At 32.7% G+C, this 24,234-nt stretch overlaps 3 protein-coding genes and 1 long non-coding RNA gene across 11 annotated transcripts; 2 read left to right on the top strand and 2 right to left on the bottom strand.

Annotated features, from left to right (window-relative positions):
• Positions 1 to 4,461: 4,461 nt before the first annotated feature.
• On the top strand, positions 4,462 to 14,818 carry Inos (Inositol-3-phosphate synthase). Of its 5 annotated transcripts, none has more exons than XM_011060927.2 (8): positions 4,462 to 4,686; positions 5,146 to 5,302; positions 8,072 to 8,244; positions 8,414 to 8,684; positions 10,185 to 10,439; positions 11,332 to 11,574; positions 12,397 to 12,505; positions 12,890 to 14,818. In XM_011060927.2, exons 2-8 carry the CDS (start codon positions 5,171 to 5,173, stop codon positions 13,267 to 13,269), a joined length of 1,563 nt encoding a protein of 520 aa, XP_011059229.1. In that variant the 5' UTR covers positions 4,462 to 4,686; positions 5,146 to 5,170; the 3' UTR covers positions 13,270 to 14,818. The 5 variants fall into 5 exon arrangements, with proteins under 5 accessions (XP_011059229.1, XP_011059228.1, XP_011059227.1 ...); XM_011060926.2 differs by having other exon boundaries at positions 4,462 to 4,708; XM_011060925.2 differs by having other exon boundaries at positions 4,462 to 4,724.
• LOC147907430 (uncharacterized) lies at positions 11,555 to 12,955 on the bottom strand. 2 transcript variants are annotated; one of them, XR_015547496.1, is made up of 3 exons: positions 12,865 to 12,955; positions 12,368 to 12,537; positions 11,555 to 11,689 (listed from the first exon to the last, which is right to left on the bottom strand). It is a non-coding gene; the product is annotated as an uncharacterized LOC147907430 (long non-coding RNA). The 2 variants fall into 2 exon arrangements; XR_015547495.1 differs by having other exon boundaries at positions 12,368 to 12,528.
• A 936-nt stretch (positions 14,819 to 15,754) lies between the features above and the next one.
• RhoGAP68F (Rho GTPase activating protein at 68F) lies at positions 15,755 to 20,972 on the top strand. 3 transcript variants are annotated; one of them, XM_087413576.1, is made up of 10 exons: positions 15,755 to 16,092; positions 16,528 to 16,635; positions 16,857 to 17,000; positions 17,406 to 17,565; positions 17,781 to 17,999; positions 18,100 to 18,198; positions 18,297 to 18,484; positions 18,560 to 18,760; positions 18,920 to 19,026; positions 19,108 to 20,972. In XM_087413576.1, exons 1-10 carry the CDS (start codon positions 16,044 to 16,046, stop codon positions 19,279 to 19,281), a joined length of 1,449 nt encoding a protein of 482 aa, XP_087269702.1. In that variant the 5' UTR covers positions 15,755 to 16,043; the 3' UTR covers positions 19,282 to 20,972. The 3 variants fall into 3 exon arrangements, with proteins under 3 accessions (XP_087269702.1, XP_011059224.1, XP_011059226.1); XM_011060922.2 differs by having other exon boundaries at positions 15,758 to 16,092; positions 17,385 to 17,565; XM_011060924.2 differs by lacking the exons at positions 15,755 to 16,092; positions 16,528 to 16,635 and having other exon boundaries at positions 16,923 to 17,064; positions 17,385 to 17,565.
• On the bottom strand, positions 20,848 to 23,795 carry Rab21 (RAS oncogene family member Rab21). The gene is made up of 4 exons (XM_011060921.2): positions 23,226 to 23,795; positions 22,689 to 22,856; positions 22,472 to 22,590; positions 20,848 to 22,360 (listed from the first exon to the last, which is right to left on the bottom strand). The coding sequence occupies exons 1-4, from the start codon at positions 23,358 to 23,360 to the stop codon at positions 22,063 to 22,065; spliced, it is 720 nt and encodes a 239-aa protein (XP_011059223.1). The 5' UTR covers positions 23,361 to 23,795; the 3' UTR covers positions 20,848 to 22,062.
• Positions 23,796 to 24,234: the final 439 nt, after the last annotated feature.

The raw sequence follows: 24,234 nt of genomic DNA, 5'->3' as shown, positions 1-24,234 counted from the left end.
TGTGTGTGTGTGTGTTTTATAGAAATATAAAAGTACATTATGTACCCCCCCCCAAAATATCTACACACACATGAAATGTCTATTTTAAATAAACACTTTTTCAATATGTACCAATTATTAGTACATTTCTATTACCTAATATTTTTATTCGACTATTGTAATTACGTACTGAATTAACAAAATTTCGTTATATAGAGGTGCCAAGGGGTTTACGGGTTAGTTATCGCCGTGTCGTGATTACTAATATTTTGTGAACCTTGCTGTTCAAAGGGTCTATTTTTTTATAGCTAAACTAGTATATGAGAGTTGTTTGAAAAGTTTTGAGCCTCATGTAAGTCGAAACGTTCGTATGTATTAAAAGAAGATGAGAAGTCATGTAAAAAAATTACTTAAATTTAAATATTATATATGAATAGATATATGCTAATGTCAACTGCGGTTGCTCTCAACTTATTTCACACGACAATTAAGTTTATTGAACTTGAGAGCTCGAAATGTTAAATTAAAACTTGTAATTGTATTATTTTATATTAAAATTAACGGCCTAGAAAATTTAACTTGGTTAAGATACATAAGTTAATTCATAATTAAATTAATTATATTAGAAGTTTTAAGTTAAAATTAATCAATTTTTTAATTTGGCACTGCCCAACCTTAATTCTTATAGATATCAAGATATAATTTTTATTTCCATTGCAATAGTAATATTAATAAGTCAAGAAAAAACTATCTAATCTTAATATGCGGCTATTACTTAACACTTGACTAAATTGACTTTATAAATCAGAAAATTAAAGAAAGTTACAAATAAATTTAATGAAAAGGTATCACGTGTTACCGTACGTGACTCAAGAATTCAAATTCACGTCATGATCCATCCATATAGGTACGATATTTGGTACTTCCTTTAGGTCGAAATAATATAAGTATAAGTATAAGTTTATAAGTGCTTATATAACATAAAGCAACTTTTTATTGTACGTCAGACACGCAGATCAAGATCAGACTTGATTTTCAATATGTAATTCGACCGATTTGCTTGCTACTTCCTGTGTCTTATCGTCTGGCCGCCCCCCTCTTGGCCCGCGTCTGGTCCGATGTGGTCCCCCTTGTATTCTCTTTCCTTCTTGCAGGCTTTTACGTTTCTACACTCTATAATCTACATACATAACATTCACTATCTCATTTCCTTTTTCGTTGTCGGCCACTCGGTTAAGTTAAATAGGATCCCAGCAAACGAGAATGGATTAAAATGGATTGAAATTTTTTTCTATCCGAATGCGTATTTTAAATAGCGAATATTTTTGTTGGATTTATTTGGATTCAATTGGATTGAAAAACTGCATTTCTTATTCAAAATTTGAATTGAACAGTATTCACAATGTGTGTGTTGTGCACAGAAAAAGCTAGTATTATCTTTAGATTGAAAAGCATAGAGATATGCTCCATGCAATTCTTATAAATGAATAAAAATGCATTCAGGATTGAAAAGCATTCATTTTAACATTCGTGGATCAATATTTCTGAAAATTTTTGAATCCATTTCGATCCATTCTCGTTTGCTGGGATAAGATGGATAAGCGATTCAATAACGTGATTGTGACATGTATATATACGGTTGAATCTATAATAAAATTTATTTCCCTCTTTATATCTCGCAGTCCATTTTTCTCTCCGAATGTAAAACACACCATACTTATATTTTCGATAGATTATTTCACCTAGAAAGGAATTTTTTAGATAAAATTACACTTATCGCTAGAAATAGAAATCTTCTACTTCAAAGTTAATGGCACTCGCCGAGGATGCCATTAAAACGACGGTGATTCCGGCCAGTATAAGCATATCGTAAATAAATCGTAAAATTGCAATGCAGTGCACCGGTAAATAGAAGAAAAGAATGATGTAATCAAGATAAAATGGCAAAGCGTCAGTGTCAGCATCGCAACACGGTGGCAAGATTCTAATTTAGCTAGCAATCCAACAGGAAAGCAGATAACGTATATTTAACGCAGGTTTAAATCATTTAAAAACCTTGACTGTGTTCAGCGGATTCAAACAGTTGAATGAGCGCTCACTGTTATTGGTGTATTCTTTTAGATCATCTAATCAGAATTTTAGATCTGGAAGAATACATCAATAACAGCGGGCACTCACTCAACTGTTGAGAGATGTTGAGTTGGCTACTGAACGCAGCCCATGATAAAGGATATATCGAGTACAGACAACCAAGATAAAGATGCGCAAAGATTTTTGTGATAATATCACACATTTGTCCGACAAGTCCTCACAATCTCATCCCTTTTTATAATTCTTATTGTTTCGATTCAATGACCTGATTCGATCATCGCTCTTTAAAGCCTCTAACGAAGGCTGCGTTCCAAAATACACTGACAGTGCTGAAAATGTATAATACACGTAACGTAAATTATAAATTTTCAGCGCTGGCAATGAATTTTGGAATACAGCCTAATATAATATCACTGAAGAATACATATAATTTCGCGTGGCGCGGTTCGAGGACTCATCAATTGATCAATGCTGAGTCAGCCGTTCATTGCTAACCGTCGCGAATTGCGAATTGCGAATGAGGCGGCGGTAAAGCGCCTAGCGATAAGCGGTGGCGGTAGCGACGGTAGCGATTGGTAGCGACTAGAGAGCCTATAATCAGAATGGCGCCATACGAATGACGTCATGTTTTAGCGAAATTCTGCGAGAGAGAAAGAGATATACGGTCTCAGTCTATCCAACAGACTATCAGGTTTAGAGTTAGGTGCAACAGCATTGAACGACATAGATACATAAAGGTACATTGATAAAAATAAAATTATCGAAATTATTTTAGAAATATGGTTGGATGTACAATACCGTTTTGTAACAATTCATTAAAAAAAGGATATGTTATGAAAATAATTCCGAAAGACACAGAACGCCGAATGAATTGGTTAAAGAATATTGTTTGAGATCGTTAATTCGGGAAAAGCAAGAATTCTTTCAGTCGACCGACAGTAATTGTCATTGAACGCACGCAGAAAGTGATTTCATCTCGAGCATGATCTTAATCCTCGTTAAAATCATCGATTTGGCATTCTTTGTTCTTTTTAAACCAATTCGGTACACGCAAACAAGCTCCGGCAACGGACAATCGAAAGTTCTAGAACAATTCAATTGTCGCACGCGAGCGCCGCGCTCCGACGAATACGTCACGCGCTGTCACCAATCCCACGTACGGATTTTCTGTCGCGCATGACTGTTACGTTGAACGTCGTTAGAAAAGAATCCAAAGCGCCAATCAATTTTGTACAACTAATGCCAAGTAATAATTACGATTGTGGCAAAATTTTATTGGATTTCTCTCAAGAAGAAAGCCCAGGCCGAAAGCAATAAATGCTTCGATCTCGCCGTTCCTCCTTTTTACTTCTTAGAGTTTTAGACTTCTTAGAGTTCTTAGAGTCATAGTCTCGCTACTATATCGCTTCGTAAAACCGCCGTGCTAACCGCTTAGTGAAAACCGCTATAAAACGAATCTTTTCGAGAAGCGCCGAGATTTTCCATCACCGCGATTCCAACTACAATTTGGAAAAGAAACGGAGTTCTCTTTACTGCCGTGTATCATATCAACCGTGTACCATTCTCTCACTCGAATCTTTCCGCGCGGTGCATTCCCGCACAAATATAAATGGCAAATATAAAAATTGGACACCGTCAAAAAATTCATCTGTATGTGAAGTAAAGTAATTTATTCTTTATAAATAATGTATTTAAAATATTAAAATAAAAATGTAACATAAAATATACACAGATTAATTATAATATCTGAAGACAGTGTAGTGTCTTAGTACTAAGTATATGTATAGTCATCACATTGGTTACGAATTGATTATTTAATTCTTTCTCTTTTTGTCGTAATCTTTTCAATTATCATTGCATTGTGAGTCTAAATCAAATAATATGATAATTACGATATTTAATATATAATATTTTATAAAATGATATATATATATATAATATTTTTCTGAATTTTTGATTTCTTTTATATTATTACAAATGCATTTTGCTCCTAAAATGTGGAAACAGAGAATGAATAATAAACTAGCGCATTTAATAGCGCAAATAATGTGCAATAAATAACGTTTTGTATAAAGTAATCTGCAATATTACAAAATGTACAATATTGCAATAGTACAAAATAAATGAAATTTTATAATAAATAATATATGTAAAAGTTTTATTATTTTATATACAATATTATATATATTATTATTTTATATACAATATTTATTTATTATCATTTTTTAATTTGTCACAATTTTTGAGCATTTTTTAGCATGAATTCAAAATTTAGAAAATAATGCGTTTAAAAACTGGAGGGAATGGCTAAAACATGGCGGACCAATCACAAGTGATACCCGTATGGCGTCACTCTGATTGTAGGCTCTCTAGTAGCGACAGGCATCAGGCGTCGACGGTGACCGCCGGTCGCGCTGCATTTACGTTTTAGTAACCATCAACTATCGTGAAGGAAAGTTCGACCAAACATAAGTGATCGGTGATTCGTGTGCCAGTTCTTTCTCTTTTTCGCTCGCTGCTATCCGTCACTCTTTCTCTCCTTTCTCCCGATCTCGGCTCATTAACAGTGCGTTTGCGAAACGCGCCGAAACTCGAATGTCAATTCGATAATTTTCGGTGAGTTTCGAATAGTTTCTCGGTGAGTTTCTGTTACGGTATGTAAAATAGGCGATTTTTTCTATTTTCTCTTTTTTTTTTCGAAAAATCGTAGAGGTCATTTTTTCCCCATCGCCGTATGATAAACGCATCAAGATAACTCGTGATTTTTCCGAGCATGTGCGAAAATGTGTCTCATTACGCGCGTTTAAAAGAGGACCATTTTCATGAGATAATAACAATCGAAATTTGAATCGACATTCTATCGATTGGATTCCAAAATTGTTGAGTGATTTCTTAATTCGGTGCACCTCATGACGTAGTTCAAAGCCTCGAACGTGCTCGATGCGAGGAATCAGAGTATCTTGTGTGATATATCTTCATACACACATATACACACACATGTGTTACAGCTCGCCCTTCGTATTAATTTAATTTCACATTGTCTGTTTGTTGCTCTCGTGATCATACATCCCGCAGTGAGAAGTGAGAGGTGAATGTCCGAATGATGGCGAACTTGAAGGTGCGTGTCGATTCGCCAAAGGTGCGCTACTCGGAGGATTTCATCGAGGCCGAGTACGAGTATCGGACAATTAGTGTGATTGAGAAGAACGAGAACGATCGCGATACCTACACGGTAAGAATCTGTTTATCGATCCGTTGCGTTTGTCTAAAGTTGTCTCGAGTATGTCACTAGTGCTTTGTAATGCTCGCGCCGCCCGGCCCGGCACCCGGCTGGTCGATATCGGAGGTAGTCTGCTTGTCAAGGCTCAAGCCATGCTCTCTTATCGAATTGTAAGAAACAATTGACGAAACTTTCCCCGCCTTCTCGCTCTAACAGTTTAACAGTCCTTTTATACGTTACATTTACACATGATGTGTATGCGCGCGCGCGCGCGCGCGCGCACACACACACACACACACACACACACACACACACACACACACACACACACACACAATTGTACATACATGATACTGCAATCAAATTCCAACGAAAAGAACTCTCTCTTTTCAATGATAAATTCCGTTTTGCTTCTACAAAATTTTTATGTAAAATTTAATATCACGAAGATGTACAAAGATAATTTGAAAATTTGTTATAAACAACTACAATTTGCCAAATTCGCTTTCGTGGAAGAGTAAGCTAATAAATATATATTACACCACAAATTGACATTGGAATACATACAAGTTAAAAGGACATAAAATCTGTTCTTTTAGTTAAAGTTCTTGCACGATTCATTTTTCTTCCTTTTCTCTTCACATTGGAACCAACCGTGTAAAAAGTTCAACTAAAAGGAACAGGCCTATATACACTTCTGCAGTCCATTTCTACCAAAGCAGATGTAAAATAACTTAAATTTCTCGATTTAAAGTCTTTTTCTGTCTTACAAGTAGAGACGATGAAAAGTAAATTGAATCGAAATTAAAATCTTCTACATTGATAAAAGTAGACATCGCGGTTTTTCACGACGGCCTCACGCGCAGTTGATCATGTGTCATACTACTTACAAAATTCAATTCTTCGATTATCCAGCCAAATTTTTTCAAATTACACTTTGCCTTTTGCACAACTTTTTTTGTTTTTCATACACCTTCATTTGCATAACTTTGATTCTTCTTTTTCTCTTTCTGACATGGATTGGATAATTTTAAAGTTAAAATTTACATATTACAAGTTAATTTTGGAATGTATCGGTCATATAAACGGCATTGTTGAGTGAGATTGTTCTAGATCGTTCAAGACTTTATTGTATTATGTGTATACGTACAATTTTAGCGCAATTATTGACTGTATAATTTCGATATTGAAAAGTTTAAAAAAATATTGACTTGTTATGCATATATATATATATATATATATATATATATATACCTATATATATATATATATATACACACACACGCATGTATGAATTATATAATATATAATTATGAAGTGCTGATTTTATTTATACATTAATATGTTTCCACACGTTTACATGTATTACATTAATTGGTTCGAAGATTACGTAGATACATATTTCCAATTGTACAAGTCTGTGTTTGTGTTTAGATTAGATTCAATTTCAATGACAAATCGTGCTTTCTGCAACCATTTTGGTCAATCGTGTTCAATATGTTATCACAATATCAATGTACAATTCTTTCTTCAAATTGTATTAGGTGTTGGAATTAATTCGTAGCGTTTTACAAGTGATGGGAAGTACTTTCATTAATGTATTTTTTAATGCTCATGTGAAATAAATAACATTCTTTCATTAAAAAACGCTACGAATTAATTCTAACACCTAATATTTTCTTCATTTTCCGAATATTGTCTCAATTGGAGATCAAATGATAATATTTGCAATAGGTTTGTTTTTTTTTCTAATGTAGAACTTTTTATACTTAAAGTGAAATATATGTAAATGCAATTCTTTCTATACCTTAATGCAAAACTTGTACATTCTTCGAAATTTTTTCAACTGCGATCCCTGTTATTATATATATTCTGTATATGTTAGAAGAAATTGATTACTTAAAATTAAATTAAAAACTAAAATTAATTAAAAATTAAACATTTTTTTATCAAGTAAAGAGTTGCGTAAAAGATGTAATTGTAATGATCTTATGGAGATTGATATTCTAATTTTCTCTTGTACTTTTATATACAGAATGACCGCCAAATATTTCGTGCGCAGGTAGAACGAACTAAACTGAGTCGAAAAATCTTTTACCATTTTGCAATTTTTGCAATAGTTAACAAGATGTTAATTACTAAAAATTGCCGAATATTGGTACATTCAATAATTTTTTACTCAACAAAGTATTATCAATTTACAGAAAAATAGCAAGAGACAAAAATTATTTATTTTCTTCTCATAGAGCTCCAAGAATTTTTGCAGAATTTCTTATCAACTTTTTAGTGTCTACTGCATTTTCTTATTGACAACTATATTTTTTCAATATGAGAAAATGCGGTACAGTAAAAAATTCTAAAAAAATTCTGAAAACTCGAAACTCTATGAGAATAAACAATTTTTGTCTCTCACTGTTTTTCTATAAAGTTGATATATATGTAATTATAAGTAAAAAATTATTGAGACTTAATATTCGCGGCATTTTTTGTAATTAATATCTTGTCAATTAATGCGAAAATTGCAAAATGGTAAAGGACTTTTCGACTTTTTATTAGTTTAGTCCGCTCTGCGAAATTTGGCCATCATTCTGGGATACCCTGTATATAGATAGTCTACATCTATTTGTGTACTTATACCGTTATATTATCATGAAAAATGTGTGTGACTATCTTGTATATTTATTTTTATGTGAATGTGTTATACATTCTTTTTTTTTTTTAAGAATATAAAACAATTTTGGAATATTTTTTCAAGGACACGGATTGTTTCTTGCCTTGCAGGTGACACCTATGTCAACAAAATTGCTGATCAGGACCATGATGAAAGTTCCGAAGCTAGGCCTGATGCTGGTAGGCTGGGGTGGTAACAACGGTAGTACCATGACGGCAGCTTTATTGGCAAACAAGCTTAAATTATCGTGGGAGACGAAAGAAGGTCTGAAAACTGCTAACTGGTATGTCTTCCATAAATTTATTTATATCTTATCATTATCTTAGTTTGTGTTATTACGTCTATTTCAACTTGGAATTTCGCACATTTTCTATCATACATTTTCTTCGTGGCATGCGACCTCATTATTTTGTACCATTTCTATTGTGTGCGTTTTTTTCTATTGTGTTCAGGTATGGTTCCCTAACGCAAGCGTCCACGGTGAAATTGGGTAGAAGAATCAAAGGGGAAGATGTTTATGTACCCATCTCTAGCATGCTACCTATGCTGAATCCCGATGACATCGAGATTGATGGCTGGGATATTTCAGATGTAAATCTTGCGGAAGCCATGACGCGTGCCAAAGTGTTGGATGTAAATCTGCAAGTACAGTTGCGGCCCTATATGACTCATATGCGGCCCAGGAAGAGCATATACTATCCCGATTTCATCGCTTCGAACCAGGTAATTTCGCTAGAATTTAATAGTGTTGAGATGAAATTTACGATAGATCCTTAACAATGGATTATAAAAGCTAAGCAATAAAAATTTCTGCATAAAAAAACCTTCGGTTTTCTTACATACAACATGAATTTTCGTCTATCTCCTGTATTAGCAATTTTATTGTCTACAATACAATTTTTTAATTAATCATAAAATGCAAAATCTAACGTATGATTTTTGCTATGAAACAAAATTATCATTTTCAGTTTTCTTACGTATAATGTTTCCTTCGTTTAGATAGCATTAGAACAACTTCGTTTAGACAGCATTAGAACAACTTCATGGAACTTATTCTTTACTTAAAAATTTATTTTGCAAATTATATTTGCGCTAAATTTGTTACAATCTTTTTAAATTTTTTTTAAAAGATATAATTTTGTTGTATAAAGAATTTGATTATTGTCAGCGATCAAAATATACTAATGTAACTCGACTGATAAACTGAATTTGATATCGATAGAATATATGAAAAGAATATAGAGTTTTGTGAAATAAGGATGTATGTGTGGAGTAAAAGTAACTGCGTGCGTGCGTGCGTGCGTGAGAGAGAAGGCTGATAGACGAAAAGTCATTATATATATAAGAAAACTGAAAATAATCTTAATTTTTACGTATATTGCGTGCATAATTTTTTAAATTTATATTTGTAATTTGCATAAAGAAATTCATTATATTGTTGTGGATTCTTATGGATATATTTTTTTAAAAGAAAATAAATGAAAAATCATTATAGATGCATATGCAAGAAAATTAAAGGAAAAAATGTGTCAAAATCTGTAGAGATTAAATAATAAAATTTTATAGTGTTATTTAAGATTTAAAAAGCTAAATTATATTGTTAGTTTTTCAAGACGGAAAATTATTATACGGTACCACGGTAAGAAAACTGAAGGTGACAACACGTTCAACTGTGAAACAATTAAGAGGTATCAGTAATTTTCAATGTCTTCCATATTTCATAAATATTACTATAAGGAACAAGAAATTACAAAATTATTGTATGTAAAACGTTTTACGTTTATTTGAAGAGAGTGTATGTATATACGAGTGTACATTCAATCAAAAATAAGAATATAAACTTAGTAATTATTCTAAATTAATTAAAGATCGAGTAAAAATGTATCTTTTGTAATTATTGATAAATTTCTGTTTGTGTTTTTATTGACATTTTCTGTATTACATATGTTTCTAATAGTAGTAATAATAATAATGTAATATGATGCAAATGTTTCTTATCTGTGAAATTTTTCTTTTTTTTTCTTTTTTGTACATTAGTGTACTAAAATCTGTACATATCTTTTCTTTTATATTAATATTACATATTTTTTTCTCCTCCGTGCATACAGTATATGTTCTTAAGAATCATATTTATTACATTATGTAACATTGCGCTTTTTTTCATCAGTTAAATCACAATTCTCTTATTACAATAATAAGTATTTGCGAAATTTTCTTACGAAGGGCAAGAGAGCAAATAACATCATCATGGGTACCAAGGCCGAACAACTCAATTTAATTCGCAATGATATAACGCAGTTTAAGACTGCAAAAAATCTCGATCAAGTTATTGTCTTATGGACCGCAAATACTGAAAGGTTCTCAGAGATCATAACAGGTGTCAACGATACAGCCGACAATCTATTGAAGTCAATCGAGGAAGATCATTCAGAGATCAGTCCCAGCACCATGTTTGCTGTAGCAGCGGCTCTAGAAGGAGTATGATTAAAATTCATATACAATTCTTTTTATTATAATAAAGAAAATGAAGGATATAATTGTCCAGATTATTGTTTAACAATAGCAATACTCGGTTCAATATAAGGCGATTATTTAAAAAATAGCCAACAGTTATATTTTCTCAAGATTTTAAAGATCACTTAGTTAGACGATCACGGTTCAGTAAATCGATTCACTTTAATGATAAAAATGAATAATTTTAATAAGCAATATTAAATATTAATGAATAATTTTAATCCTTCATAGACATACTGAGTTTTTTGTCCGGATAAAATTCATTCGTAAATTTCTTGACATAAATTTCAATTTTTATTAAATAAAACGTTTAAGTTCAATAACTATTTAACAACAGAGATATTGGAAAATAAACCTGATTTTTTTAAGATTTTTAGATAGTCTAGAACAGTAAAAAATTTGACTTGGACAAAGAATGCCTATAGAGTAAATAAAAGTATGCCTTCGATAGGGTTAATAATGACTAATAATGGGAAATTGTAATTATTAATTTAAAAACAGGACAAAATTAGATGTAATTTGAAATTAATTTTTCTTTATGATATAAAAATATTTCAGGAAATATGTGCGAATATTGTCAAGTAATAGTAATTATTACTAAATATAAATATACACGATAATTAATAATATTTGGTCATAATTGAGGATGTAGAAATATACTTAACTACAAATATTTTTCCTTTTACAATTACATATTTCTTTTTCATTCTTATTATATAAATTAATAATAATGATAACAATTAATAATAATTGTATGAGTATATGTATCCTTCCTCTCTATTTATATATGTTAACAATTGAAAATTGCAATGAGCGAAAATGTATGCTATTTCATACATTAAAAAAATTTTTCCAGTGTACCTATATCAATGGATCACCACAAAACACTTTTGTGCCGGGTGCTCTTGAATTAGCCAAGAAACAGAAGTCATTCGTCGGCGGCGACGACTTCAAATCCGGTCAAACAAAACTCAAGTCCGTTCTTATAGATTTTCTTGTATCGGCTGGTATAAAGCCAGTGTCGATTGTCAGCTACAACCATTTAGGGAACAACGATGGATACAATCTATCTGCACCACAACAATTTCGCTCAAAAGAGGTATATAATATAAAGAAGAAAATGGAAATATATGATATATTTGATTTTTATACACATGTTTCTCTTTCTCTCTGTCTCTTGCTCTCTCTCCCTCTCCTCTCTCCCTCTCTTTTAACTGTAATAGAGATAAAAAGATCGAAAAATTTAAGAGTTATATTTTTAAATATTAATCTAAATATTTATATTCAAAATGTTTCTTGTCAAAATAAGATTATATCTGTCAAAAATTGATTGATCAAATAATTATTATTACATAATAATTATTTGATTAAATAATTGATCAAATAATCTTATTGATAAAGAGAAAATCTTATCATAATATGATTAATAATTTTCGTCATTTTTGTTTTACTCTTAAAAACCAGTCTTTTTTTGCATCAATTTTTTTAAATCTTTTTTTATGTTGTAACGATTTTTTATAAAATTAATTCACTTTTGAAAGATTAATAGGGTATAATTTACTTTAGTTATTCATGATAATAACTTGAAAATATTTTTTTATTCGTACCACTTTTGAAGTAAGGGAGCGAGTATGTATATATACATACATATATATATATGTATATATATTAGGTGTTGGAATTAATTCGTAGCGTTTTACAAGTGATGGGAAGTACTTTCATTAATGTATTTTTTAATGCTCATGTGAAATAAATAACATTCTTTCATTAAAAACGCTACGAATTAATTCCAACACCTAATATATATATGCATATATATTATATCACATTTTGATTTATAATTAAAAATTAGAGTATATATCGTGTATTAAAATATATGTATTGTATTATACCTTGTATATACAATCGATCTCACACACAGATCTCCAAGAGTAACGTTGTAGATGATATGATGGAATCCAACAAGATTCTTTATAAGCCTGGAGAGAAGCCGGATCACTGTGTCGTTATCAAATACGTTCCCTACGTCGGTAAGCTTTTATCTTTTCACTATCTGTAACGTCTTTCGTATAAGTAAAAAATTTTTCGAAAAATTATTTAAAATGTTACGTTTGTATGTTTATGTATATACATATATCGGTGCTGCACCTACATATGTTTTAAAGTAACGCTTATTTGTAAGAGATAGTTTCAATTATACAGTTTTCTGAATGTTTTAAAATTTTTTTAGAAATTCTTACAAAATGTTTTAAATGTTTAAAATTCTCAAGTTTCTCAAAAAATGTTATGAACAATTTCTTGAAAAAATTGACGATTTTATATTTATGATTCTCACAAAATTTCTGAAAAATCGAGTCTGTATTTTTCTCGGATTTTTATAAAAATTTACTTTTATATTTATTTTATATTTCCAGGTGACAGCAAGAGAGCTATGGATGAGTACACTTCTGAAATCATGCTAGGCGGTCACAATACCATTGTAATCCATAATACATGTGAAGATTCACTTCTTGCGACTCCCATCATTCTCGATCTTGTCATTTTAGCTGAATTATGCTCTCGCATCACCTTTAAGAAAGCGAATACCGATGATAGCGAAGAATTCTCTGGCTTCCATAGTATACTTTCTATTTTATCATACCTCTGCAAAGCCCCACTAGTGCCCCACGGAACTCCGGTGATAAATGCCTTATTTCGACAACGAGCTGCTATCGAAAACATTTTGCGAGCTTGCTTGTCATTGCCACCGGAAGACAACATGTTGCTTGAACACAAAGTCGATTTCAAGATTTAAAGAAAGACGATGCGATTAGGATAGAAGATAGAGAAGCGAAAGAGGAAAGAAATAGAATAGAGGTAGAGAACAAAGAAAAGAATTAAAGAATGATGATGAAAACTTAGCTTGTTTGTTGTCAAAGGAAGATTGATAGATTTTTTTTCTAATTTCTACTCTCTTTATTATCAAACGTCTGATATATGACAGTACATGTACTGTTCATTTTAAAATTATGAAGAGCGCGGAAATGATTAAATTGAGGACTGATTTTCTAATTTTATTACAAACAATTCAATTTTGATATAAAAATGTTAATTTCGTCGATATCAACTACATTGTAATGAACATAAATTTTCGATCATATTTTTGTATACTCAATTATATTAATCGATTATAAAGGACTTTGGTTTAAGAATTTGATTCAAATATTGTTGATAAAATTATTATATTATAATATAGTTAAATTCATTATTCAGTATTATTAAATAATATTAAAATGTTAAGGAAATAAAATTATTTTTGATATCAAATCGTCATTAAAATCGTTAACGATATTATAAAATTTTTTTTTCTAATCAAGTTTCTTTTCTATTTTTCTGATTGTTTATAATATAATACTTGATTCTAAATTCATGATCTATCAATTATTTTTAATCTGTTTATCAATTACATTAATTAATTGCTGTAGATTAGTTCTTTCGAAAGAAGTATATATTTTGAATAAATGTAATTATTAATAATTGTGTGCGTGCGTGCGTGCGTGTGTATATGTATGTGCAAAAAAAAAATTAAGAATGCAGATATAATAACGGAGGAAATAAAGAATAACGATGTCAATCTGTCGAAAATTGTGTATTTCGATGTATTAGATTTCTGCTTGGCTAGGTTGAAATCGCATGTTATTTCTTCTATTGTGTCTGCACTCTACGAGAACCAAGGATATGTATAGAGTTTAAATAATAATTTGCAATTTATATATGCATCTAAATAATAATTGATAAATTATTATTTGATGAATTATTACTAAATTTCGACAAACACATTTTCATTAAACTAATAGTGATATCTTTTCATCTAAAATAAATTTGTTTAAAGAAAAAAATTTTTGAAGCCCTTTTCTCTCATGAATTATGTGTATTAAAAAATAGAGATATATATATGTTCTATTGAGTATTCTCGAATAGAATACAATTCCTCAATTGATCAAACATCTTATGTCTTATCTCGTGAAAGTTTCAAATAAAAAAAAATGTATTCAAAAGACTATTTTTGTACTGATATATTCCTCAAACAATATATTATCTATATACATATTATTATTATCGCGTTAATAGTATACTTTTTTATTTTGTATCATCGATTTATACTAATTGACATAAATAGTTGAATAAAAAGTATAATCTGTTTCTTAGCTTTTTTAGCATTTATCAATTAGCGTATAACATATGCATATATAACTTTACGTTGTTTTATATATATATAAAATCAATATCACATGATTATTGTCATACATAATTCTTGTAGTAGATATACATGTATAAAAATAAATTCGTATTATTACGCAGAATTTTTCGCAATATCGTATACTATTGGGTCATCTAAAAAGTATCCGCGGTTTTTTGTCACTAGATGTGTGTTGATGGTCATATATCTAGTGACAAAGTATCGCGGATACTTTTTAGATGACCCAATAATATTTCAGCACTTAATTCCCCAATATCCCATTTTCGAACTTTTCCAATATTTCAGTATAGTATTTTACGACTTACGTAATTCATAATGTTTGAAACGTCGCATCGTGATATCCTACTTATAAGTATTTCAGAAATTGATACGAAATGCATACTATCTACAATAGTAACATAATCATCTATGTACATACATATGTGTATATTAATTACATGTTTTATTTTTTTTATATACTACACATTTTATAAATTATATGTATACAGAAAATTTTTTATGTATATACATATAGATACAGAAATAATAAATTTTTAAGTATTTTTTACGGATCTGTAAAAGTATAAAAGTAAATTCATTTCTTATATACATACGACATACATAAATCGAAGGTCTTATTCGAACCAGAAATCAGAGTATCGATGGTGTGTGTGTGTACGTGCGTGTGCGTGTGTGTGTGTGCGCGCGCGCGCGCGCGTGTGTGTGTGTGGAGGGGGAGCACATATGTACAGGGTTGGCCATATTCGACGGAAAGATGTTTTTTTTTCAATCATGGGAAAAAACATTTTTTGCTGTTCATTTTAAAAATCATTTAATAGGGTTCAAGGTCTTTCCGTCGAATATGGCCAACCCTGTATACATCGCAACGCAATAATAATAATAATAATAATAATAATAATAATAATAATAATAATAATAATAATAATAATAATAATAATAATAATAATAATGATAATAATAATAATACCAACGCAACGATACGACGCGCGACCGGTGCGACGACAGCGACGGACAGAATACGCGGACTGCGACGGACGACTCGCACTCGCACGACATGACGACATATGAAAGCGTGACGTGACGTGACGTGCGCGACGTGATCCGTAGTGATCCATATAGGTAGAGCACGTCGTAATTGTAGTTCGTACTAAGAAGTCGCACACGTCGCGAAGAAGCGGATAATGTCGTCGCGCGAGGGTAACGTTATAGGCAGCTGTCTATAAGATCGTCGAGATATCATTGATAATTCGCCACCGATCGCGGCCACGTCGCGGTGTCCGCCGCGTCGTCATCCCTGATCCCGTCCGCATCAACGCTGGAAGGGAAGGATGGAGGCGGACTACCAGCCGACGCTAAGTCCATCACGGACGTTGACAGGTGAGATGCCAGACGAGGTCGATTTTTTTCCGACAAACAAAGGACGCCGAGACGAAGGCGAACCTGTCGATGTAAACTCGACTCAACGCGGATCAAATCGAGAGCCAGCAGAAACGAGACGTTAAAAGCTGTCGGCTAAGAGTGTAAATAAAAAGCGTCATGCGTTTGCGATTGTCATTACATACGCGAGTATAGGTCGTAAAAAATCGGGTTTATATGAAAAAAACTCTCAGTGCGACTTAACGATCGTCTACATTAACGCAAAACTCCAACTCGCTGTTAAATATGCGATATAATGCTGATTAGGTTTCATATATTTATAAAGATAAGATTTTTTTTTAAATCTTGCTCATGACACACATTGTGACGTATGCAGGTATCATCATTTTCATATTTTGTATTTATCGTCGATTCATTTCTACTGACATTTAACAGGAATCGGCAACGACTGTGAAGATCCATATCCTAGCCTGTCAGATTATCACGATTATGAACCAAATCTGGAATTTGACGATACAGAATTGCAAACTACTTCAAATAATGGTAAATTATATGCATCAAATATATATTATATTTTAGCATTGTATTTTGGCTGTTTTATTAAATAACAGTAGATTCATCTTCTTCTTATTTCTATAATCTAGAGAGACAAAAGGAATGAGAAAGATCTCGTTTATTGTTGTGTACAAAATATGCTATATATACATATATGTATGTAATGCAACAATTATGGTAATTGTTTAAAATTAACTTAATGTTTACAGCGGCAAGACTTCTAGAAGGGAAATTGGATTTGGTGAGCGGTAACATAGGTGCTGGGATGGATTATATGGAAAGTCCAGTGAGTGACGGCACAATTGAAGAGAACTTTGAGGAAGCTTTGGTAGATGCTCCAGTTATTGAATCTGGTGTGTGACCTTTTACCTTCTGTTAGTAGCCAGTAAATGTCATGGCATTCTCGGGGCATAGCAGGTGAATTATGTGTAGAACTTTGTATAGCTTGTTTTTACATTGCATGGCGTAAGGATGAAAAAGGAAAGGGAATGTGACAGTTGTTTTGCTTTTTTTTTAATCCATTTTGCAACAATAACATTATGTACAATCGTAACATTTGAAGTGAGTAAATCTTTTGATGTGAAATATATCTTTTTTTTCCTAATAAAATAAGATTGCTCCGAGGATTCAAATTGTTCTTGCTAAATAAAATTTTTAGTTCATACAAATTTGTTGCGAGAGCACGCTTATGAAATGAATAACCTGGTCACAACAAATCTGTCTGTTTTAACGAATAGCGGACGATCTGGCTGCTTTAGATGGAGAGCTCGCCGATGAAGAAGATTATCTTGACATATCCAGACATGGTATCGTAGAGGTAGTCGGTGACGATAGTGCCGGTCGTAAAATAATTGTCGTGTCAGCTTGCAAATTGCCCCCTATTGGAAAAGAGACCTTTAATCACGCTAAACTCCTGAGGTGAGTTTGCGATATATCTATGTCATAAAAATGACACACGAGACATTTATTCCAACACAATGTGTTCTTGCAATTGCCTGTAAATTATTTAAAAATCGCGAGTCATCCTACAGCATTTCCAACAGTTGTATGTGCCAAGTTTTTATCTATTTTCGTGGTACTATCTTTCCATTTTTTTTTTAAATAAAATAAAACAATAAACTTCTTTTCTATAGGTACCTTACTCATACTTTGGATATGTTCGTGGAACAAGATTATAGTCTCGTCTACTTTCATTATGGCCTTACATCGAAGAATAAGCCACCCTTATCTTGGTTGTGGCAAGCGTATAAGGCGTTTGATAGAAAATACAAGAAGAATCTCAAAGCTCTATATCTAGTACATCCGACTAATTTTATTAGGATTGTATGGCAAATATTTAAACCAGCTATTAGGTATATGTGAAACCTTTTCTTTTCTAAATGAAAGAGTTGGATACTGTTTTCTCGAGTACTTACATATATATTGCATAATTTGTTATATTGATCTTTACAGTGTAAAATTCGGACGGAAAATGATGTATGTTAATTATCTAGAAGAATTAGCACAATACGTTAATCTGGATCAACTAATTATACCACCTCAAGTGATAGAGTATGCAATTTAGTTATGCTATTATGCAAAATAATATTTTAGAATAAAATCTTGTCAAATTGCACGCAGATGTAGTTCACATGGGACAATTTTTTCAGACACAATGAACAGCTGATGATGAAAAATAAGAAAAATTTGCCGGCGAGTCCACCACAAAGCGCGGTAGTCACACCAGTTGGCACGACTCAGTTCAGTGCTAGTCTGCAATTCATAAAAGAAAATAATAATGGCGATTCGATACCACCGATTCTAAGACAGTGTGTAGAATTTCTCGATACACCTGACGGTACGATATTTCAACAAAAATAATCAGCTTCATCTTGTTATATTCCAATTGACAATTGTTTTATTGTTGTTTCAGCTCTAGAGACAGAAGGGATATTCAGAAGATCGGCAAACGTAGCAATAATCAAAGAACTTCAGAATCGTTGTAATCAAGGTTTACCCATTGATTTCCAAGGAGATCCGCATATCGCCGCGGTTTTACTTAAGACTTTTCTCCGTGAGCTAGACGAGCCTCTTATGACTTACGAATTGTACGACGAAATCACGCAATTCCAAAGTGAGTGTGTGTGTGTGTGTGTGTGTGTGTGTGTGTGTGCGCGCGCGCGCGCGCGCGCGCGCGTGTGTGTGTGTGTGTAATATTCCTTCCTTTTCTTCCAAGTATTACAGCATAAAGTATGTATTTTTTAAATCTTTTTTCTTTTTTTTTTTACTGTAGTATTATCAAAAGACGAACGTCCGCGTAAAGTTAAAATATTAATATTGGAGAAACTCCCTGAAGACAACTATCAAGTTCTTAAATACATCGTACAATTTTTATCGAGGGTACGTAACCAATATTCGCAGTCCCAATTTCCTACGAAAATCGATCTTTACATTCATCTGTATCTTTCTTGCTATTGATAGGTAATGGACCGATGCGACTTGAACAAGATGACTTCTAGTAATCTCGCGGTCGTATTTGGACCGAATTTAGTTAGAGCACCGCCAGCGCGTGGAATGTCCCTCTCTGCGATAGGACCCATCAATCAATTTATAGACTTTTTATTCACCTATCAAGATAAGATATTTATTATTTAAAAGCGAGAGCACCGAAGGCCTAATTGTAACATTCAATTAACTACAATTAACTACACGTCCACATTTTCATTTACCGAAATATTTTTATATTCTACGTGATAGAGAAAGAGAGGAGGATAGAAGGAAACATTCAATTGTTCATTTACACAATTGTGATTTTGCACAAGATTTTTTAATACGAATAGGTATAATAATTTTCGGACGAAAAAATAAAACGTTCGAATTGATGCCAGCTGTGCGATATTGGAACACCAGCTCCAAGAGACACGTCTGTATATTTAGAAAAAAATTATGACCAAATACCAAAGATACATGAGAACGTCACACAGTGAATATAATATGTAAGATTATCTAGAAATAATGTTTATCTATTTAATAACGCTTAAGAAAATATATAATATATTCGAGGATGAAAAAAAAAATATTGTACGGGATGCCTTCATTGGGATATTGAGAAATAAACCGTGATTTATCCTGATTTTTATTTAGATTAAAAAAAAAATCGCTTGATATTACTAAAACTTTCAAACAACGAATTAATTTCTTTTAGCATATTACATAAATTACACACGCATTTCATATATAATTTTTAAGATTTTAATTATTTTTATCTTATTATTTTCTTTTATTCAATTAAAAACTTTAAATTAAATTAATAATTGTTATCACATAGATTATAATTTTCGTTTTAATAGATTCACATTTGCATAATAATATCGTCTTTTATTATTTCTCTTCATTAAAATCGAAATTGTTAAAATTGTTCGAACGCATTGTGTTGTATTAATCATGTTAATTAAAGGTCTTGTAGAAACAAAATTTTCATAAAATGTTTTAATATACATTTTAAATCTACAATAGAAAAATTGCAACAAATCGTTTTAATATTTGGCATCCTTTGCATTTTTTGCAGAGAGTTTGTATTACAAAAATTAATGATTTAATAATAATTGTGGTCTAACGAATATAGTATATGTGATACTGTATTTAAGTAAACTCGAAAAGAGAGATAGATGTAATAAGAAAGATTTGTGCGCGCGCGCGAGTAAATTCTAGTGATTTCATAATAGTTTTTAATTATGATCTCAAAACATCATCTTGTTATTAGTTTCACTTGATGTTGTAACAAGAATTAAAAGAAATTAAGAAGAGAGAGAGAATTAAAAAAAAATAGAAAAATTTAACATGTATTAAATGCCAAGTATTGTATTATCTAAAGACTTGATAAGTTTATCCGTCGTCTAAGTGTAAGAATACGAGACTTGGCAATTTTTCGCATAGCAAAATAGATTTGTATATCTCCTCAAATAGTCCTGCCATTATAGGTAACTGGGATAATGAGCTTGGCAGTCTCAATCCGCTCTCTATCATAAAAAAAAGACTAACCCAGACCTATATAGAACTGATGTGACTCGATTGCATTCCTCGTTGTTGTCAATAGAACGTGTAATAAAGCGTGTTTATTTATAGGTCTTCAGTTTTGTGTATAATTCATAAGCAAAACTTAACTTTCGTGACGATGGGATCGAGGCGGATAAATGTTAAATGAAGCGTTTCTCTGTAACGTTATTACAAGAGTTACCATTTTATGTTCATAAAATAACTTACAGTAACAATAATTTAAATAACAACTCTCTTGTATCGCTAATTTATATAACTTGAGATGAATAAACATATTGCGTGTTACTTAATATATGATCCAAATCAATACAATAAAATTATCGACACTTAATATGTACAATAACCCAAACTATCATTTTGGATAAAAGCCGGAAGTCTTCTTTTATTCTCCCTTGAAAATGCCCTCGTCTCGCGACAAGACCGCGCTGTCTAATGATTAGCTAATTTTTAGTTAATCAGCTTGTAGCAATTTGTGGATTGCAAAGATTATATGTACTTATATCGAAAGATGGCATTGGAAAAACGGGACGATGATTCGAATGAAGTATTTACCTTTTTTTACCTTTTACAAAATTTTTGCAACTACATTAAGATTGAGAAAAACAACTCAAAACAACTAGATTAATATTTCAGACATTGTTTCTTCTTTATTATAAATGCGTGATTTAAGTAATAGAGAGAAATATATTGCACTCGTGCAATCGTATGTATTTATGAAAAAAAAAGTAGCATTTGGAATGACGATTCGTTGGAAAGAAGTGACATTGTTTATACATTGCTTTACGACTGCTTTGAGTGAGAAATTACTTGAAAAGATAGGTCTGATCGATAAGAGACAAATCTGTTTGAAAAAATGAAACTTATTCCACGAGGTTCGCAAATGACAATGAAAGACTGCAGCCATATAATGCGTGCAAATCTAAAGTCTTTATCAAAAATTTTAACAATTCATTTCTCTTCAACAAAATGATATAATACAAAATCTGTCTCGGAAAAATTTATGTGTCACAATAACTTGTACTGTATATATATATATATATATATATATATATATATATATATATATACACACACACGCGCACGCGCATGCGTGTGTACGTATATGTATATACACACACAAGTATACAAGTATCTTTGCTATCCAAGAATTACCGCAACTAAAAATATACATATATGTATATAGGCATACATATGCACATTCATACATACGTAACCACTCTTGTCCTTGTGTATATACAAGATGAAGCATTTGTAATACGACAAACTACCATTTGCAAATAGTAATTTGTCATATCTAAGATGCGCCATCCTGTATATAATTAGTAAATTGCCGAAATTAGACCTTGTATCTGAAATTGAATGTAAATTGATTTTAAAGGTCTACGAAAAGCCGCCGTTATCGCCTCCACCGCCACTGCCACTGCCACCACTACCACCACTACTACCACCACCACCACCACTACAGCAGGAACTTCTACTCGGTTGAGTTTGTTCTGCCTCATCCTCGACCATTACGACATTGCGACGCGTACTATTGGTCCTCGTGAGCGTGGATTTTTGCTCAGCCTCATCTGCACGTTGCATCATACGTTGTGTCAAGTCTAGAAACATCTCTTCAATGTTCTGATTTAACTTTGCTGATGTATGAAAATGCATAGCTCCCACCTGTTTAGCATACCTAAGGAAAGAAGATTCATTGGTGGTCACGTGATAATAATGATAGTGATGATGATAATAGTGATGTTCACTTGATAATAATGTCATGTAAGAGGAGATTCATCAAACTTACTCTTCAGCTTCCTCTGTGGCAACGTTCCTATCCTTCTCCAGATCCACTTTATTACCTGCTATCACTAAACAAATTTCACTACCTAACATCTTCTTAAGCTCCTTCACCCAGTTTTTTACCTGACAACAAGCACAAAAAGTTGTTGAATTTCATTATATCATTGATACAAAAGTACTTTGATAAATATTTGTATATAGATAGATATTTGTAGTTGTACCTTTTGGAAAGTATCCTCATCCGTAATATCGTATACGAGAATGGCACCATTGGACATTCTGTAATAAATTGGTCCTAATGCGTGAAACTTTTCTTGCCCGGCGGTGTCCCATATCGCCAAGTTGACTCTTTTCCCATTAATATTCAATTTCTTATTCAGGAACGACGCCTGAAACATATACGAAGCAAACTCGAGATACCTTTCCGCGAGCGCTCAGCGCTCGAAGAGATTAGGGAAGAGCTAGGTTAAGGAAGAAATTGACTTCCCCAAATCCCAATCGCAATATTATATACGCCGGAAATTACAATACTTTTCTAATTCTCTTATTATTAATTAGCATATACTCGCTTTCTCTCTATGCAATTTGCAGAACTCGAATAAGAAAAAAAAATCTGCCGAGAGACTTGTGTACGCCGCGAAACAAATTTCGAGAAGTCCTTTTCAAAAGTAGGAGCATATGTACATATGTAGAAATTCGAGGATTAAAAAAAGAAGAAGAGAGGCTGGAAAAGCAAGTTTCACAGAAGGAGGACTCACCTGTAGCGTGGTGATATGCTTGTCATTGAACTTGTCCTCGACATATCGTAGAGCGACCGAAGTCTTGCCGACACATCCCTCGCCGAGCAAAACCACTTTAAAGTTATATCCAGTACCAACTACCGGACTGGCCATAATAATGTCCCCGGACTCGAGGGCGAACCTCGGACCAGACGATAGGTGAACTTAAGGTGATTGATCACTGAGCTCTCGGCTCTCTCTGCTCTCCAGTCTCTCCGGTTCCCAAGCCAAGGAGTGGATATCGCGGCGGGGAGTAGTCGCGGGAAGGGGTTAATTCACGCGGCGGCCACCGAACCAAGCACAGCTCTCGGGGCTCGGGAATGAGGAATGAGGATTCGGAGATGACACGGCGCGCTATCTCTTTTCGCGTACTCGTCTATTCGAACCTAATCACCATCGACGCCGACAGTAATTGACGGCAATCGACAATTGAGGAGAGACGAATGACAATATCGTGGTCTCGTGAAACTCGCGGTCGCTAGATCCATAGACCACGATCCATAGACGCGCGGCGAGGATCAGCTGTTCAATCTACCCTCGTGCCGCGCAGTGCCGTGCGTTGGTGCGTGCCACTACGCCACATTACGCCTAATTACGCCACATTACGCCGCGCAGCGCCACCAAGTACGTACTATGTAGCATGTATGTACATCACATCGCATCGGTGCGTTTCTACTTCTTTCGAGTCTTTCGAAAGGAAATACTGGAATCTGTAATAGTTATCTGTAATAGAGTGCTACTCGTTCACACTCGTACGTATTCCACACATAACTATTACAGATTCCAGTATTTCCACTTTTCTTTGTTACGCGCACCGCAATCAGCAATCGGCAATCAGCAATCAGCAATGTTTTTGCGCGGTACATATTCGGTAACATAATATTCTCGTTTAACGCAACACACCTGTGTCGAGTGTCCGCGAAATCTCGTCTATATGCAGCTCTAATTAATTAAACGAATTTGGTTGGACACATTAGTAGTCATCCAG

The sequence above is a fragment of the Acromyrmex echinatior genome, chromosome 14, assembly GCF_024713525.1.
Source record: "Acromyrmex echinatior isolate Ae372 chromosome 14, ASM2471352v2, whole genome shotgun sequence".
Taxonomy (NCBI): Eukaryota; Metazoa; Arthropoda; class Insecta; order Hymenoptera; family Formicidae; genus Acromyrmex; species Acromyrmex echinatior.
Note: the sequence above shows the minus strand (reverse complement) of the source record. Positions and strands in the feature narration are given on the sequence as shown.

Bases quoted from the DNA above. Each gene is read 5' to 3' on its own strand.
- Inos (XM_011060927.2), top strand. From the start codon at position 5,171: ATGATGGCGAACTTGAAGGTGCGTGTCGATTCGCCAAAGGTGCGCTAC. The intron at 8,685-10,184 runs GTAATTTCGCTA...TTTCTTACGAAG, and splicing joins ATTTCATCGCTTCGAACCAG to GGCAAGAGAGCAAATAACAT. The intron at 11,575-12,396 runs GTATATAATATA...TCTCACACACAG, and splicing joins AACAATTTCGCTCAAAAGAG to ATCTCCAAGAGTAACGTTGT.
- RhoGAP68F (XM_011060922.2), top strand. From the start codon at position 16,044: ATGGAGGCGGACTACCAGCCGACGCTAAGTCCATCACGGACGTTGACA. The intron at 16,636-16,856 runs GTAAATTATATG...TAATGTTTACAG, and splicing joins GCAAACTACTTCAAATAATG to CGGCAAGACTTCTAGAAGGG. The intron at 17,566-17,780 runs GTGAGTTTGCGA...TCTTTTCTATAG, and splicing joins AATCACGCTAAACTCCTGAG to GTACCTTACTCATACTTTGG.
- Rab21 (XM_011060921.2), bottom strand. From the start codon at position 23,360: ATGGCCAGTCCGGTAGTTGGTACTGGATATAACTTTAAAGTGGTTTTG. The intron at 22,857-23,225 runs GTGAGTCCTCCT...TATATGTTTCAG, and splicing joins AGCATATCACCACGCTACAG to GCGTCGTTCCTGAATAAGAA. The intron at 22,591-22,688 runs GTACAACTACAA...GCTTGTTGTCAG, and splicing joins ATGAGGATACTTTCCAAAAG to GTAAAAAACTGGGTGAAGGA.